Source organism: Colias croceus, chromosome 4 (assembly GCF_905220415.1).
Source record: "Colias croceus chromosome 4, ilColCroc2.1".
In the NCBI taxonomy this organism is placed as follows: Eukaryota; Metazoa; Arthropoda; class Insecta; order Lepidoptera; family Pieridae; genus Colias; species Colias croceus.
The window spans coordinates 6282614-6301504 of record NC_059540.1 but is presented as its reverse complement, the minus strand read 5'-3'; the positions used below and the strand labels follow the sequence as shown (position 1 = coordinate 6301504).

Genomic DNA, 18891 nt, shown 5'->3' with positions numbered 1-18891 from the left:
CAAGGTGTTTCATTCCATAATCCATTATATATTTGTATTGAAAACGTGGAAATAGATTCTAATATTTAACTGGATTGTTAAAACATATTACCACGATTGTTTTGAAAAAATGCATCACTTCATAACAGTAACTAGGAGGTGTGAGGCTACCAGCACATTTTATACTGGCTACAGCCATGCTGTGTATCAATCACAGATTATTAGGGTGCTTTTCAATCAAAATCAATCAAAATTGTTTATTTGGAACACAACAACACATTACAAAAACTTTATGCACGATGGCATCAACAATGTGCGAGGATGCCTAGCGAGAAATGTGTTTGTAAATAACCAATCATCGCTTCAAATTAAGCGATGTGATTGGTTTTTAAACTTAAAATTTTAGACATGTTAATATGATGGCAATATATTATTTTAAATGTTGTAAAATGTATTAACTACTGTATTTCTACTAGTAGCCAAAAACTCTAAATAAATACAAATAAATACAAGGTGTTTCATTCCATAATCCATTATATATTTGTATTGAAAACGTGGAAATAGATTCTAATATTTAACTGGATTGTTAAAAAATATTACCACGATTGTTTTGAAAAAATGCATCCCTTTAACTAGGAGGTGTGAGGCTACCAGCACATTTTATACTGGCTACAGCCATGCTGTGTATCAATCACAGATTATTAGGGTGCTTTTCCATCAACAATGTGCGAGGATGCCTAGCGAGAAATGTGTTTGTAAATAACCAATGATCGCTTCAAACTTAAGCGATGTGATTGGTTTTTTAAAAACACATTCCACGCTAGGCATCCTCGCACATTTTACTACGTACATAGTACTACGACGAATAAGTAGTGCGTGTGTGTGTTATTCTAGCTCTTGTGATGAAAATGTGTATTCGTATTTTATTTTATCGATTGAGTAGTGTTGCAGGTAAAATAAAAAACACTGTAGCAAATTAAATTCATATTTTATTTTTATAATAAATAAAAATCAAGAAAACACTCGTTTTGAGAATTTCCTATATATCAAATACATCATACAAAAGATGTCGATATAAACTAAATCACTTGGTGCAAGGCAAGCCTTTCGGTTAGGGGTTCGCCCGCGCGGCTCGCGCCCTGTTTGAGCTGTCGATGCATCGGCGATGGAAACCGAGGATAGCCTCTTATTTCTCTACATATTATAACAAAAGTTAATTTACAACAAAGACGAAACTGCTTTCCGCACGGAATGCATCTCTGTTGACGTTTAAAACAAGTTTCGAGTGAAAGAATATGCGTTTTCATCATGATTATAAAACATTGTAAATAGAGGTATGTAAAAAAACGTTCAACACTTCAAAAGTGAAAAAAACGACATAATTTAGGTTTATGTAGTAAAATAAATAAAATATAATAAAATCAAGTATCTAACTTAAGTATGAAATAATTTACTAAAACTTTACACCTAAATAATATAAATGTATTGCAACACATTAAGGAGCTTTGGAACCTTTCAGCGAAAAAACGTGGCTTATATTAAATTTCAGTTGGTAATTAATAATCTCGGGACAATAACTCTAATGATTGTGATTGATCTTTGGTTTTCTGAACATGTGTCGACCATAGTTCCATAACTCCCAATGGGACGCAGCGCGGGCACTCGGCGTCGGTCCGCTCCGCAACAACCCTCAGACTGCGTGACGTGATTATTTCATAAGTACTTACATAAGTTACAGATCTACTAAGAAGCTAATGAATCTTAAAAGCAAATAGAGAACTTTAACCAAATCGCAGGCGTCTAAACCGATTCATAATAAAAACTTTAAACACATTTATTGTAATTCATAAGCATACATAGATTGTAGTAAGACTATTGGCAATTTTAAGACTGTAAGTGTAATCTACTTCAACGAAAGCTCTATTTGAAAGAGTTTTTAAATGACTACTGTTACCACCGAAACACGCGATATGGATAATCCTTCTACAAAACATCACAGCTCACAAGCGAAAATGTACGACGCAGTATTGAAGATTAGTATATAAGGTGTCATGGATGATAACTAGTAATTTGCAAAAACTTTCTACGTGACTATGATAAATTTATTATTATGCAACAATTTATTTTTTCAAATTACAAATGAGATGTTTTAGTTGAAAGTGATTTTCATATTCGTCGCGGGAATACAAAAATCGCCCACTAAAGTGTCGTGCTCTGTGGCGCAGTTCGTAACCTAGAGGCCGAGAACTTGCTCATGGCAGCAAGTCGCCTAGGTACACACGCTCGTCATCTTTGTATCACTCGCATCAATAAAGAATGTAAGCCGATATATAGCTATTAGAAATTCATTTTGTTTCAACCGAACTGTATAATAAATGTGATTGAAGATTAAAATTGGCGGAATTGGAAGGGCTCCGCGAGTTGGTACCCCATAATGTGACTAGAGAGTGAGTCGAGAAGACAAGTAAATAATTGTATCCGTTCCCATTCTTTATTTGTGCGCGTCATACGTGTACGTGTTTGTTGAATAGTCGCGGTCGATACGTTATCACCCATTTCACCGGTTCTATACTTCGTTTCGTTAACTTATTAAATGCTCACATGTCGGCATAACAACGCTTATCACAATATATAAAAATATATATTAAAGAAGCTTACACTAGAACTACACATTGAATATGCACTCTGGGTTATGCATTTGCCACCACACTTGCCACAACAGACATGACTTTAACGAAAATCCTTTTTTATTTAATTTTTTTAGTTTTTTTTCTTTGTGCGGTAGCACATGCGAGTCTCTGAAACAACTTATAGCAGTTCCTCTCAGATACTGGTATATAGATCAAATATATCTTCAGGGAAGAAATGAAATACACATTTGATGTTCTCCAATGATTGGTAACTGGCTCGGTATCTTTGTACTGACGTTATTATGAAACCTTTATATCATTCCTTCCCAGAAGATACCCCTTAATTTAAGAATATTTCATTTAGCACAGAGGCAATTAATTGGAACTAAATATAATACTTGTCATTTCATAAAATTTTCAATAGAATCCTTTTTCTAAAATCTTTAAGTTGACGCAAGTCAGAAGAAAAGTAATACTTTGAACAAAGTTAGAGTTCTCTGGAATAACTGATGCAAAGTTTCTGCACAACATAGTCTATTCGTCATAATATATCTTTTGTATTTGTCGACATGAGTATGGGATTATGGAAAACTTGCAAGAAGCTTATAACCATTTCTAAACATGTGCACTTATTAACATTAAGATTAAATAGCTCGAAATGTTAAGCCTTATGAGTACTACTATATTTTTGTTATTTTTTTGCTGTGTAGCTTACTTATTAGGCTTTTGATAAATACGTAAGTAGAATAATTTTATTTTTTTCAAGAATGATTTTGCCGCCTTATTTAAAAATACATCTATGAATTTTCACTTTAGATTCTTTACGAAGCAACGGCTATCTCTTCAACTCTCATCTGAAATTTTGTAAAATTAATTTTAATTAGTTTTAACACATAAATAAATAAAAATAGTTTGGAAAATCCAAAAGTGCACGCCTCATAATCTCATCCTTTACAATAAAATTGATTATTTATAAAGAGTACGTGACTATAAATATAAAAAAGAAATAAAATAAAACAGTTGGAAAAGTAAAGAAAGCGGTACCGTAATAATTGAGCTATTTTTCTTATGGCCCCACCTAGATGTGAAACTGCGCAGGTTTAAGGGACTGACTACCAACTTATTTTTTTAAACCTTGGCTTATAGTATAAAGAATCGAGTTTATTATGGTGAATTTTGAGTACACTATAAATATAAAAAAAAATAAAAATAAAATAAAGAATATAATATATAGATATACTAAAATTATGGAGAACAGTCGATATTTTTTTTTTGTTTATTTAATAACAATTAAACCACATCGAATCAGACCCTGAAAAATGAAAGGGTTCTATTCCTGAGCATACTCAAGCGTAAGAGAAAAAAAAAGACTTGATTAGTAAAGTATTTCGGTCGCTATCGTGTTAACAAGAAAATCCTCCGCACATACAGACACACGGACGTCCAAGACAGAACTTTTTTAAACTGTTTTTTAACTAGTTTAAATAACAAAAATGACATCAAAAATATCATGAATGTTAAAAATAGTGTTTTTTCTTAATATGTGTGTGTATGTATTATCTTACAAGTGCAATGTATGATACATAAAGACATTTTAAGTTTGAAAAATCAGATGTTTTGCGCGAAGTGACAGTAGTACCCACCTCAACGCTTCGCTTATGAGGCGTGCAATACTTTAACTTCTCAAAAAGAAAAAACAACGACAGTTAATAAAAGCATTAATATTACTACGAATTTTTCAGGTGAAAAATCTTATATGTCATTGAAATTTAACCCAACTGATAATTGATATAAAATATTAAAAATATAGTCATTTTTAATATATCAGATAACAAACAATTACATTTATTTTCCCCCTTGTTCAAAAACCCACAACCTACGCCCTACATTTATATTAACTCATTGAGCCCCGAGCGGCCCGATCGGACCACGACACAGTAGATTTTCTATTTTGTCTGTGATTCCGGGGGCTGAGTTATTAATAGCTAATACAAGCGTGTCTCACCCCTGGCGCCTACAATGATGCTCTTCCTCTTCATGTCCTGTGCGGGCGCTGGTCGCACCACACCGCCGCCGCCCACCAAGTGTCCGCCGCCAGCGCGGATCGGTTTCGCTAGAACACGATCAACTAATTAGTATATACTGATATACACAAAATTTGTATATGTATATATTGTCATTGGTTTTTGTGTAAATAGATGTAGATCAGTTTAGATCATTTTTTTGTGTAATATACCATTTTCCATAGGAGAGTAGTTGTTGCCATTATAAACTCCCACTTTAACTTTAAATGTTAAAGTGGGAGTGACAATTTTTTTCTTTATATTAAACTTATTATATGACAGAATGCTCATACAAAAAAATGCTACCAAGTAGTCGTCCGATGATCGGACGATTAAAAATTAATTTTCCGGTTATAAAATAAAAATAGAAGATAATATTACATTCACAAAATTAAATAAAAATGTGCTTTTGCTCACCAATTTGTGCTTGCACGCCCCGTCTGGCGAGGTTCTTGGCGCGCACGGCCTCCTTGATCCTGTCCACCTCGAACTGGTACCGCTTGCGGTCGCGCATCGCGCCCTCCTTCGCCTCCTGTTGTTTTTGGTGAGGTTAGTATATTAAAAGAAACTTAATTTACCAACTAATTCTAAAGATACAAACATATTTAACCAATAAATAACGTAAATATTTTTTACATATAGTTCTGCCATCTTAAATATAGTTATTTTAAGAATTTTCAATGTACTAAAGCGGATATTTTGTATTATCAAAACCTTAACATCCAGCTCATATTGAACAGTAAGATTTACTGGATAACAAGACCAATAAGCTGAAATATTCCATATCCCCTGAAAAAATAATTTAGTTACAAAACCGCGTACCTTGAGAGCAGTCTCCAGCGCCTTGACCCTCTCCATAGTGGCCCTCAACCGCTTCTCGAGCTTGGGCAGCTCGCAGCGCAGGTCCGCGTTGTCGCGCACCAGCTGCTTGTGCACCTTCGTCAGCTGCTCCAGGTTGTTCTCCAGGAACGAGATCTTCTGCTTCTGCGCTAGCGAGCCGCCCTCCTCCTCGGCGCCTTCTTCCGAGTTCGTCGATTTCTTTATTCTTGCCTGTGTTATAAATACGGATATTAGAAAGGCATAAAAACTAATTTGATGTTCAAAATAAATGTATATTTATTCATGACTTATCTTGCAGGTATATTCTTATCATCGTGCTTTTAATATTATGTACATCTAATGTTAAACAAATATATATTTCAAATTAAACATGATATCTTACCTGCAAGTCTTGAACAAATAGTTTTCGTAGGTTGTGCAATGTCTGCAACTCCTTAGCCACAGTGTCTTCCAGTCCTTTGAGATCGGCGCGGGCTTGTTCGCGTCGCTCCACGCTTTGACTGCGAGATAAAGTTTCGTTTTAATATTATAAAAGGCAAACTATTTTAAATAATTAAATGATTTGTTAATGAAATAATGCTACTGGTATTAGATTTCCGACATTATAGAATTTTGGTTAAAAATGATAAAATTTACCTGCAAAGTGAGATATCTTCCTGCACGCACCCATCCATATTATGTCACGTATCGCTCTTAGGCCATTTTCTCAGAAAATGCCAACCCCCGGCAGTATGAATATGAATGGGATACGTGCGGAATAAAATGATAACTTAAAAAATATAAAAAAGCGAGGCGTTACAAGACCTTGCACTACATGTAACTTTTACTTACACCAACTAAGATTATTGTTTGTATAAATATTTGTATCACAAGTCAGTTTATTATATTGATTAATCATAACGTGAACAATCCAATCTAGAAATACTTGTACTAGGGTTTTGGTGTTTCATATTTTTCTAGATTAAATTGTCATTTAACTACATCGTTAAGAAGTCGAAACTTTGTGCAAACTTGTAATATTAATGCCAATCATAATTTTTTTTTTTCACCATTTGCACAAATTCGCAACTTGTAAATATTGAGGCAACAATCACTCTTCGGCATTTGAGTGCAGACTAAGGAAGTGATATGGATTCTAGGAACAACATAAATGCAATTTTAATACAAAATCGTGGAAAAATCATTGGAATGGATGAAGTGATCATGCACTATGAAAAAAAAATTGAAGTATGTATGATGCCAATACGTAAATGCAATACTTGGAATGAACTATTACGATTTGAAATGCTTATAAATGCACTCTTCATTTATTTATCTCTAGGATTGCTTATTCTATTCATCTAGGAGGGTTAAGTATTCTTGTCCTCGTTTTATTAATACTTCAAAAAATATGATAGTTACTATATAATCCTAACTACAAAACTATATTTTAATCTTTGGTTTGATAAAAAATAATGCCTAAGTTTATCTAAGTGAAGTGTTAAAACTGATGGTCGCCACATGTGGTAGAAAAATATTTTATTAAAAATATTCTAATTTGAAATCTCTTTATAACATTATGTTTGATATTATTTACATATGTATTATTTACAAGTACCCAAGAAATATAACTCAATAATAGTTTAAACTCAGTACACCGCTGTTTTGTGCATTTTGAGTTTTCTCAAAAAATTTCCTAATAATTTATTCATGTAAATAATATTTATTCGAATTTCCTTTAAAACGTAAAGCGTTTAAAATGACTAATAGTAATTACAACAAGAAATATTTCGTTAAAAGACGAATGTTTCTTTAAAAGACAACCACGGATTGGAAAACACTTAAATAACGACAACAACGAGCCTACTTTCAAACATTTACGTCTAATGAACCAATATTTAGATCTACTTATTATTATCATTATATACTTTCTCCATGCTTAATTCACAATAACAAACAACAAAAAATCAAACATGCTAATTATTAATAACTACGTTAAGCATTTTAGTTGATAAATAACTTTCCTAATTTATTTGTTCGACTAGACTTATGACTCACGACGAACTTCAAAGCGAAGCGATTAAAATGCGTAAAAAAATATAAATTAGTATTCTTAAAATAATTTCGTTACACCCGTTCGCAACTGTCTCACATGCATTTTCTATTAATCTAATTTGTGTTATTGCCGATTCAATATAAGACAGTCGCGACGAGAGAGAAAAGCGTTAATGAGTTAAACATGGTGTTCATGGATCTCTTTTAAATGAATTAAGGTTGCAGTAGTGTCAATAAACAATGTAAATGTAAAATAAATGTAATGAACGAAATGTTAAGAGACCCATGATATTATCACAGAAAACAAGCCATCGAGCTTAAACCAAAACAACAATTTGTGGGTATCGGTGGGTAAGGAGTATCATGGTAACGGATATAAGTAAATGTAACTGGAGGGGATGGATGTTGCAGGTATGGCGGGGGACTTTAGAGATTGCCGAGAGCGACTTTTCCTCCCTGGCCGAAGCCTTGATATCTAGGCCCATGTCGTAATGGAAACCCATCTTGTCCCTCTTCGGGGACATGATAAAGTCCCGGAAGTCGTCCTTGAGCAACATTTGCTGGTTAGCGACCTCCTTTTCGGCCTTGTCTAGATTACGGCGCGGTGAACGTGACACTAACATGAGTTCCTTGAGCTTGGCGGACTTGTCGGCCTCCTCGCGTTTCAACTTCTCGTAGTCGTCCTGCAGTTGCTGTCTGGCCAGCGTCAACTCCTGGTATGTACTGTTGACAATTGAATTACGATCATTAAACATATTGTCTAGAAAGTAGAAGTTCATTGCTATTAAATAATAAATAATAACAACTATGTTATAATCAGCTGATGGATTTTACGAAAATTATATGCCCAATTAAGACCATTTTAATTTGTTTTTCGAACATAAATAAATAAATTTACAATTATTATCACAACTAGTCCATTGAATGAGTCCCTCCAAGGGGGGTCTAGAGTGCGTGAGTTAGTAAAGTAAGATGTTTCTTCGGAAACATGTCAAGAGTCCCTAGGTAATAAACATACTAAAACCCCGGGACACTAGGAGGAGCCCCAGAGTGGGGGGAGGGGGGAAAAGGTCCATTTTTTTCATTTTTCGCTTAAATCTCAAAAACGGTACATGTTAGAGAAAAACTTTCAAGGAAAAGTTGAAAGGCCATAAAATTATCTACAAGTTGTACCTAAATCATTTTTTTATATTCGCAGCCGTTTTCGAGCTTCATCCCATGAAATGTGAAAAATTCTAAAGCTTTTTATTTTACCTAACTACTCTAATAAATTCAATACCTCCTAAACGCCTCCATGGTGGAATCTGTTTTTTTTATCAATGATAGACCTAATTATGAGCAATCTATCTGTACCGGTCACAAGTTGCACTTTTGAGTTTTTTGGAAGAAAAAAATAAAAAAAATCAAGTTCAGTAACTCAAACTACCCTAATATAATATTTTGACAATCGATTCCTCCTAAAGGCTTCCATGGAGGAATGTGTTTATTTTACTAATTATAGACCTAATTAAAAGCAATCTATCAGTACCAGTCACAAGTTGCACATTTGAGTTTTTTGGAAGAAAAAAAATAAAAAGTTCAAGTATCGTAACTACCCTAATAAAATTCAATTCCCCGTAAAGGCCTCCGTGGTGGAATCTGGTATTTTTATCAATGATAGACCTAATTATGAGCAATTCATCTGTACCGGTCACAAGTTGCACTTTTGAGTTTTTTGGAAGAAAAAAATAAAAAGATCATGTTCAGTAACTCAAACTACCCTAATGTAATATTTTGACAATCGATTCCTCCTAAAGGCTTCCATGGAGGAATGTGTTTATTTTACCAATTACAGACCTAATTAAGAGCAATCTATCAATACCGGTCACAAGTTGCACATTTGAGTTTTTTGGAAGAAAAAATAAAAAGATCAAGTTCAGTAACTCAAACTACCCTAATATAATATTTTGTCAATCGATTCCTCCTAAAGGCTTCCATGGAGGAATGTGTTTATTTTATCAATGATAGACCTAATTAAGAGCAATCTATCAGTACCGGTCACAAGTTGCACTTTTGAGTTTTTTGGAAGAAAAAAAATAAAAAGTTCAAGTATCGTAACTACCCTAATAAAATTCAATTCCCCGTAAAGGCCTCCGTGGTGGATTCTGGTATTTTTATCAATGATAGACCTAATTATGAGCAATCTATCTGTATCGGTCAAAAGTTGCACTTTTGAGTTTTTTGGAAGAAAAAAATAAAAAGATCAAGTTCAGTAACTCAAACTACCTATAATATTTTGACAATCGATTCCTCCTAAAGGCTTCCATGGAGGAATGTGTTTATTTTACTAATTATAGACCTAATTAAGAGCAATCTATCAGTACCAGTCACAAGTTGCACATTTGAGTTTTTTGGAAGAAAAAAAATAAAAAGTTCAAGTATCGTAACTACCCTAATAAAATTCAATTCCCCGTAAAGGCCTCCGTGGTGGATTCTGGTATTTTTATCAATGATAGACCTAATTATGAGCAATCTATCTGTATCGGTCAAAAGTTGCACTTTTGAGTTTTTTGGAAGAAAAAAATAAAAAGATCAAGTTCAGTAACTCAAACTACCCTAATATAATATTTTGACAATCGATTCCTCCTAAAGGCTTCCATGGAGGAATGTGTTTATTTTACCAATTATAGACCTAATTAAGAGCAATCTATCAGTACCGGTCACAAGTTGCACATTTGAGTTTTTTTGGAAGAAAGAAATATTTTTTGATCGTATGGGGAAATTGTTTGAGCCAAAATCATTTTTTACTGCGTGTAACTCAGAAACTTTAGGATATAGGAAAAAATGATTTAGGTACAACTTGTAGATAATTTTATGGCCTTTCAACTTTTCCTTGAAAGTTTTTCTCTAACATGTACCGTTTTTGACATTTAAGCGTAAAATGAAAAAAATGGACCTTTTCCCCCTCCCCCCACTCCGGGGCTCCTCCTAGTGTCCCGGGGTTTTAGTATGTTTATTACCTAGGGACTCTTGACATGTTTCCGAAGAAACATCTTACGTTACTAACTCACGCACTCTAGAACTTTTTATTCAATGGACTAAACACAATATTTATATCAATGCTTCCAAATTCTCCCAACCTATTCAATAAAACCAGATTCATATACAATCTTTGAAATTTGAAAGTACTCTATTAGCACGGTATATAACACAAGTGTATGTAGCACACAAACGAGTATCTATAGTGTGTGATGTATAGTGTATGTGTGTGTACTGACTCCTTGAGCTCCTGGTGCTGGCGCTGCAGCGCGGCGAGCTCGTCGCGCAGCGCGGCCAGCTGCGTGGCGTGTGAGGCGCGCAGCTGCTCGAGCTGCGCCTCCAGCGCCGCGCGCACCTGCGAGTCCGCGCGCTGCTCCGCCGCCGCCAGCTGCACGCGCTCCGCCGCCTGCACGCGTGCATCAAAATGCGAATAACATTTATAACGAAAACATGCAATATTCTATATTAGCAGATAACTTTATTATTATTTAAATCATGCAATACAAAACTTTTCAATGTCAAATATATATAAATTTGTCAAATATATTATAAATTCTTTCAAATGTTGTTTTACACAGCTTGTTCAATATGACTCAAATACCACAATGATATTTTTTTAAAATACATCAAAAAATTACTTGAAATTTATCGGGATTGGAAAATCAACCCACAAAAAGATTTATGCAATAATCTTAGAAAATAAACTGAAGAAAAAGAAATCTCTATATAATTGCTATTTCTGTAACTATTAAATTTCATAAAAAAAATATGCAATGATTGATTGCAAAGAAATTACCTGCAAACGAGCACACTCCTCCCGCAAAGCGTCTGCGGCCTCTTCGAGCTGTCGTTTCTTGTTTTCAGCCTCACGCATCGACTCGGCGAGCGAGGCACAACGCGCCTCATGCTGCGAGATGAGGAGACGACATTCGCCCAACGAGCGCTCGTACTCTTCGATCTACATAAAAAGTTTTTAAACATTATTAAACTGAACATATCATACTTAACATAAAAATATTTTGAGAGATGTTAAGTCAAAAATATTATACAATATCGATTAAGGCGTCGCGTGTCTTTATGTCGTCGAAGAAGCATGTCGAATTCTATTATCAAACAATGTTATGCTTGGAATTTACATTTGACTGCATATTATAATTTCCTCTATTTCTATGCTATTATATTGCTATCCCTAAAACAAATATATATACAAAGTTCGTTACTATTATAAAAGATATTCAGAAGAAAACCAAAATTATATTAATTAATTAAGAATACAGCTCAAAGTTTATACTTTCAAAATGTAAGACAAAATTCAAAACAATTAGAAAGAAAGGTGAGCCAAACAATTTAATCATAATAATTACTATTGCATGTTGAAGTGGTAATTAACGACTATGCACTGACCTTCTGGTTAGCGTCGATATTAGCGGTTTCGAGCGAGTGGCAGCGTTGCACAATGTTTTTAACCTCACTCTTCATTTTGCTAATGTGCAGTCTGGCCACAGTGAATTCCTCTTCTAGTTTTCCAACAGTGTCCACGTTGAGTTTGAAGTCAAGTTCTGATCCTCCCACGGCCGCTCCGATTTCGGACAGATCCCGTAAGAGGTTAGTTAGAAGTTCGGCAATTCGTTTACGTTGATGGGCAGAGAGATCGCGTAGCTGCTGGAGTTCGGCTGTTGCTGTTGTCAAGGCGCTCTGTCACGAAGAAAAACAATAGTTTATTAAAAAAAAAAACATTATACTACTATTTTTAGAAAAACTGTTGATCAACCCAATCAGTTGTACATTTATGAGTATAAAGTGCATCATAAGTTAACGCACTTGTTTAGATTGCAAGTCCTCCGAGAGCTGGTCGCACTCGCGGCTCTTGCTGTCAACCTCCTGCGACTTCTGGTCGTAGTTGACGGCGAGCTCCTCGAGCGCCTGCAGCACTTCCTTCACCTCCTCCTTGGCCGCCTCGTTCTCTTGCTGGATGCGGTTCATGTCGCCTTGCAGCGCTTCGAAGTCGCGTCTGTATCGGAAATTTGTTTGGATAAGTGCTGATATTTTTTTATGACAGAGCAAGGGAGCATTTTGGTAATGGTGCTGATTGAAAAGCTTCACCAAGTAGAATACTAAATATAGCACCCTTTCTTCATCCTAGTTAGATTAGTTGTTATGTTTACAAACATTCCAAATTACCTAAACATGACAAGTGACCCATATAATATCATCAAACATAAGACATGAAGGAATTATAAGCCACATAATATATTTATCAACATTTATTTGAATTCATAAACAATGAATACTACAGATATGAATGAAGCAATCCACTGGAGTAAATAGTGCATGATATAATATAATGAATAATAGGCATACTATTCATATTACTATGAACTTTATTTTTTGACATAACTAATTATTTAGTAATTTATAATATTACTATGAACATTATGTTTTTGACAAAACTAATTAATTAGTAATTTAATCAATTATGCATTATCATCTGTTCCTTAAAATTTTCTGAATGAAATTTATAAACATTTTCGTTGTTGATAATGCAGATTATCATCATGACATGTTATCAATAAATGGTGCAATTTGCTTTTTTTGCTACGAAATTTATTGCTACAATACGCATTAGCGTTGATGTGCATTCACGTGAAAAATTTTAATGAAACATTATGTCTTATTTATTACCTAGCCTTGTTAAAATTAAATAAAAATGATGTTATTAGCGTTGTTTTACAGAAATTGAAATAAATTAGTACTGGAGACTTGTATGATGATAACTCATTCTAACCCCTTAGTTTTTTAGGTAAATATGCAATGTATGATAGATATAAACAAAATAGTTACATTGGTTTACGTGTATTAAAGCCATTATTTACACTGCATGTTCTATTTTTTTTTAAGTTATAGTCAGTCATTCATAATCATGTCATAGACATAATTAGTACATAAGTAATAAGCTATCATACATTAATAAGTCCATAATGTTGGTATGTGCAATAGAGAGCAACATTACGAGTTGTTTATATTCATATTACATAATTTAAGAGATCTGTTTCTGTATTCAGGTATGTATGAAGTGAAATTATTGTAGTATTTTTTAATAGAATGTGATACATATTATTGTATTATGACATTTTGCATGACTCATGTTTTTTTATTTATTGTTTATATTTATGTTTAACTACAACCAGGCCTATCTATCTCCGCATACTCGTAGCTACTAGTTATTCTTCTGTGCTACAACAGAAATTGCAACATTCTCTTAAAAATAGGTTACACCTTTTTAACTTTTCAGGAGCATATTATACAATAGCAACCACTGCAACTCAGGTCATGTACTAAATAGGCCCTATACTTTCTAGTAACCTTTAGCAATAAATAAGTTTGTTTGTGATAATTGTAAACCGCTTTATAATCATGATGCTTTCAATGCTTACAAACTTTTGGATAGACATGTACAAAATTAAAATAAAAATATTTCTCCAACATCAGAAGACCTAATAAATTAAAAGTACAACCGAGTACAAAGTAAATTAAATACCTTGTGCAAGCAATGAGTTCCTCCTGCTCCATCATTTGCTCCTTCAGCTTCTCAACCAGCTGCGAGTGCTGATTGATCTCTTCGTCCTTGTCATCCAGCTGCTGGTATAGCGCTTCGAGCTTGCCTTGCATCGCCGCGTCTTCCACTGCGCTTGACACCGCCACGGGGACAGGCTACACAATAGTACAAAAATATAAGGAACAAATTTTTCTTATAATATTTACAATTGGTATATTGTAATAAGGATTACATTTTTTTATGTTTGGGGATTGCAAACTGCATATTATGCAAGTTTGAATATTCTTTCACCAGCAGAATGCTACATTATTTTTGATTAAAATTGAGTGAAAGTGGCATGTTGGGTAAAATTGAGTAAAATTGAGTGAAAGTGGCATGGCAGTTTAATTTTTAATATCATTAACTAGGTATATTTCAATATCTTCATGTGAGATATTATGATTAGTTAAGACAGTAAAGAATCTCCATGTGGGTTATAGATATAAAGACAGTGTGGTTCAGCTTAGTTTATAGTAAAGAACATGCTATTGTGGGATTTATTTATTTAAAAGAAATGGAAAATACTATCTACGACGAAACCTAGCTACGCCCCAATTTGAATGTACATAAAAGATTACATATTATTAGAATAAAAATGATAGCTAGCCTTTTATATCTAATATGCATTTTTCAATGAATTTTGTCAACCATAACATACAACATGTACACACAATTATTGAATTATACACAGCAAAGTATCGCATAAATGAACTGAGTAATCCACTTGTTCAAATGGAATGATTAGAATATTACGTCTGGTTTTAACAACTACATACTGACTCATCATTAAAAGCTGGCAAAGTGTTTTTGATCTATTTTTTCCATCTTTCAGTTGAGGATAATTATTTTCTTTTTCTACTTTGATAAATTGATTCAATCAGTTTTACGCTTTTGCTATATTATCATCCATACATTTAAATTGATTTATAAGAACATTTTCTCTTGCTTTCTATTTTTAACATTGTTATTATGGAGATAGCTGATTTTTACTCTCAGAACTAAAAAAACCCACATAGTGGATCATTATCTATATTATTAAGATGCAGATTTATAAAACACTTCAGCCAATAAATGAATAATTACACAATCTCAATGAGTAACAGATTGAGTGGGAGTGCATTCATAAAATAACTGTATATATTAAGTCACTATTGTTTGAATTGACTTACCGCAACTGGGGGTTTCTCTTCAATGAATGATGTAACCGGAGTGGCAGCATCAATCTCAACCAGGTTGACTTGTTCCTCAGGCCGTACAGTTTCTCCAGACCTCCAGCGATTAACTTCAGCCTCCAATTTCTCAACCTATTATAAGACCATCAATTAGTAGAAATATATTACAAGGAAAAAATGTAAATTTTTGTTTTATTATAAAGTTAAAAAAATTTAATAAAAATAATTACATATGTAAAATGTTTGCAAGGACACCTTACCTTTCCTTTGAGTCTTGCAACCTTCTCCTTCTCCCTCTCATAGCGACGTTTCCATTCCTCAGCCGTGAGTTCCTCATTGACACACACAACATTCTTGACTGTTTTCGCTCTGTTAAACAATTAGTGATTTAATTATTGTGATCAAATTCATAAGGTATTACAATTAACATCATCCCATATATTATATTTTGCTTACCTCTTACCAAAGTCCAATGTACTCTTAGTTTCACTCTCGTTGAAGGATGCTGGGGAACAGCAAATTACAATAGTGGTTCTAGCGTTACCACCAAGTGACTCTTGTAGGATACGAGTCAATTTGGAATCTCTGTAGGGAATGTGGGATTTGTTGCCATCAGCGAGTGCAGATATAACATTACCCAATGCTGATAGTGATTTGTTAATATTTTTGGCTTCATCAAGCACAGTACCTTCAGCACCAGTTTTAGACACCTACAAAGTAAATATTTATTAGCAATATCAAGCAATCATCAATCACAAGTTATACAAATTAATGCCATTAAATTTAATGGCCTACCTTTTCTGAACCAGCCAAGTCCACAAGATATAGTTTTCCTGACAATTTCTTTTGATTTTCTAAGTTTTCTTGTTTAACATTAATCAGGAAGACTGAATGAGATCTAGATGAGTGTTCGTTCATGTCTGTAAATATAAAAAGAAAATGGTAGAATATTATTTTCAAATTTAAGAAACATATTATTTCAATTTACAATTTGATTAATATATTTCCACAAAGAAAGCTAACAATAACAATGTAAAAAACATAAAACAATGCTGTTTTCTAAACATAAAACTTACTTGTAACTGCAATGTGTCTATTTGATTTTCCTTCTTCTATAACTTCAAATACTTCTTCTGGACTTGACACAAATCTCTCTGTAGCACCTTTTACAAATGGGACTCTGTTTTTATCTTCATGTACACTGAGGTTCACCTTTGAAACTGCAAATAAAAGTTTGATATTAGACTACATCCATTTAAACACAGTTATTAGCATATGGTTATATAATTATTCAAAAAGTTATACATTACCATCTAGTAAATCTCTGATTTTGTCCATATAAATTTCAAAATATGAAACTTTTATGTGAAACTCAAGATTTTCTTCCATTGCATAGATGTGATTGAATATATCGTTGACTATCCGTGGTATTATACCCTGTTTTCCTGGATCCCCTGTGAAATAAAAATGTTTGTTAGTGTTTTATATCAATTGTTGGGACTTATAGGTTTTTCCATATTTATAATGAGACATACCTATGACACCTTCCATTGTGTGAGTCTTTCCGGAACTTGTCTGTCCATAGGCGAATATAGTACCATTATATCCAGCCAGCACATCTGATACAATGCTTTTTGCAGCCTCATTGTACACTTTCTCTTGTGTTGCATTAGGCTTAAATACTTTGTCAAACAAATATACTTTACCCTAAAACAATAAATTTTTAAATAATGATAAATAAATAGCATATCATATTCATAAATTAAATGATATTTATAATGATTATTTTTCAGCAATTAGTTACATATTGAACACCATTTGTACTTATCATAATATTATAATCTAGACAAATTTAATGAATCTCACAAAGTTAATTGAGAAAACCATATTGAATAAAGTATAGTTCCAAAATCAAAATAACATGGATATTTTTAATGTACCTACCTACTGCAAGGTTAGATGAATTCTTATTGGAAAATGAAAAGTAAATTCAGTAAGAGTATATTGATTATGTAAAAAAAAAAAGGAAATATTGTACCTATTGTATAATATAATTACCTATACACAAGATAATTACTAATGTATATTATAGTAATTCATTAAAATTTAAAAAATATCTTTATCTTAATTTAAGTATTTGTTGTATAAGAGTTCAGTTTTAGCGAAACTATGAAACATGAGGAACTTCGTTCCAATAATAAATAAATAATTCTACAATAATTTATATATGTACATATCACTTCAAACTCATTTTACTTGCTGTAAAAATAAAAAAAAGAAATTTATTTTCTACCATTTAACACCTACTGTTTTCGAAATAATCTATAAGATTATTGTTTGTTTTTAAAATATAAAGTAAACAATGGACAAATTATTTAAAGACTTACAATCCTAAGAATTCTCAGGTCAAGGTCGGAAAACTATTTGTATTGATTTTCGACAGAAAAGGATTCTCACTCTAACATTGCGTCAAACACATCGGGAATCTTCAAATTTTCACTATTGCGATCATAATCAACCAAGCGGAATAAAAAAGAAAGGCCATTTCGTAGCAGGTGAACACCAGCCGTAATGTATTAGTCATCATGGTCTAAATTAGGGCGATGATAGAGGAAGTCAATATTGATACACGCATTAAATGTTTTACTTACCCCTATAGAAATGCAGTTGTCATCGGGTCCTGAAGGAAATTTCACAATAAATTTTGAACCAGCTTTTTCTTCAGAGTCATTGAGTGGCCGAAATCGGCATACGACTCTAATGCTGTCTTCAGCAGCTATTTCGCGATCAGCCGCCATATTTTACAACAATTAAGCTTACACTAAATACGGTCTACGGAATTACAAAAAATAAAACGTTAATGGAACATAAAACCGTGCATGAAGAACTACAAAGTTAAAATTTGTCACTGGGAAATCTTCATGACAGCAGTACCTAAATGTCGGCCATGTTCTCTGAAGAAGAAAGGCCTGAAATTGTTATTCTATTGGCTGGTCATTAAGAGCTGCCAACATAAAAGAAGAAATCGATTCGTCGCCAACTACTACCCACAAACATAATAATAATATGTAAAAGGTGCGTTCATAACTAAGTTTTTCTGAGTAGTTCGTCCTTAATTTTTCAACTCTTTAACTCATTTCTCTCATGAGCACAAAGCTGCAGTATTCCTGGGTATATGCTTTGTTTAAATGTGTTTTTATCCTACCATTCGGGCCGAGCAGCCGTTCTTTAGTATTAGTATCACTACAATAACATCTAGAAACTGAATAAATAATAAATATGTAATACATTTATTTTTATTATGGGGTTAATAATTGATGGAATAAATGAATTCGATAAAGAACGGCTGCTTTTGAATTTTATTTCGATTCTCTTATATATCTTTTAAAATAATTAATATTGCGATGAAAGTTTATTTAATGACTGAAGTGCTCCTGCCTGACTTACCTCTGAGCACTTCTACAATAGTCCAAGATCCCAGAGCGATAAGACATAACTTATTTTCTAAAAGATGAAACTTTAAGTTCTCAGTAGTGTCTCGTGTACTTTGTATACCTGCG

General features: G+C 33.3%; 1 protein-coding gene across 1 annotated transcript; it reads right to left on the bottom strand.

The window, feature by feature from the left end:
• Positions 1–950: 950 nt before the first annotated feature.
• Positions 951–18303, bottom strand: LOC123690852 (kinesin heavy chain). The gene is made up of 19 exons (XM_045634932.1): positions 17983–18303; positions 16867–17038; positions 16642–16785; positions 16408–16551; positions 16127–16251; positions 15788–16041; positions 15592–15700; positions 15329–15463; positions 14103–14275; positions 12386–12575; positions 11969–12259; positions 11361–11522; positions 10804–10970; positions 8168–8269; positions 5895–6012; positions 5495–5722; positions 5090–5204; positions 4615–4722; positions 951–3463 (listed from the first exon to the last, which is right to left on the bottom strand). The coding sequence occupies exons 1-19, from the start codon at positions 18127–18129 to the stop codon at positions 3453–3455; spliced, it is 2895 nt and encodes a 964-aa protein (XP_045490888.1). The 5' UTR covers positions 18130–18303; the 3' UTR covers positions 951–3452.
• Between the last annotated feature and the right edge of the window lie 588 nt (positions 18304–18891).

Coding starts and splice junctions, on each gene's coding strand:
- LOC123690852 (XM_045634932.1), bottom strand. CDS start 18,129: ATGGCGGCTGATCGCGAAATAGCTGCTGAAGACAGCATTAGAGTCGTA. Junction 12,260..12,385: donor AGGACTTGCAATCTAAACAA/GTGCGTTAACTT, acceptor TCTTCGTGACAG/AGCGCCTTGACAACAGCAAC. Junction 6,013..8,167: donor GCCAAGCTCAAGGAACTCAT/GTTAGTGTCACG, acceptor TTTATCTCGCAG/TCAAAGCGTGGAGCGACGCG.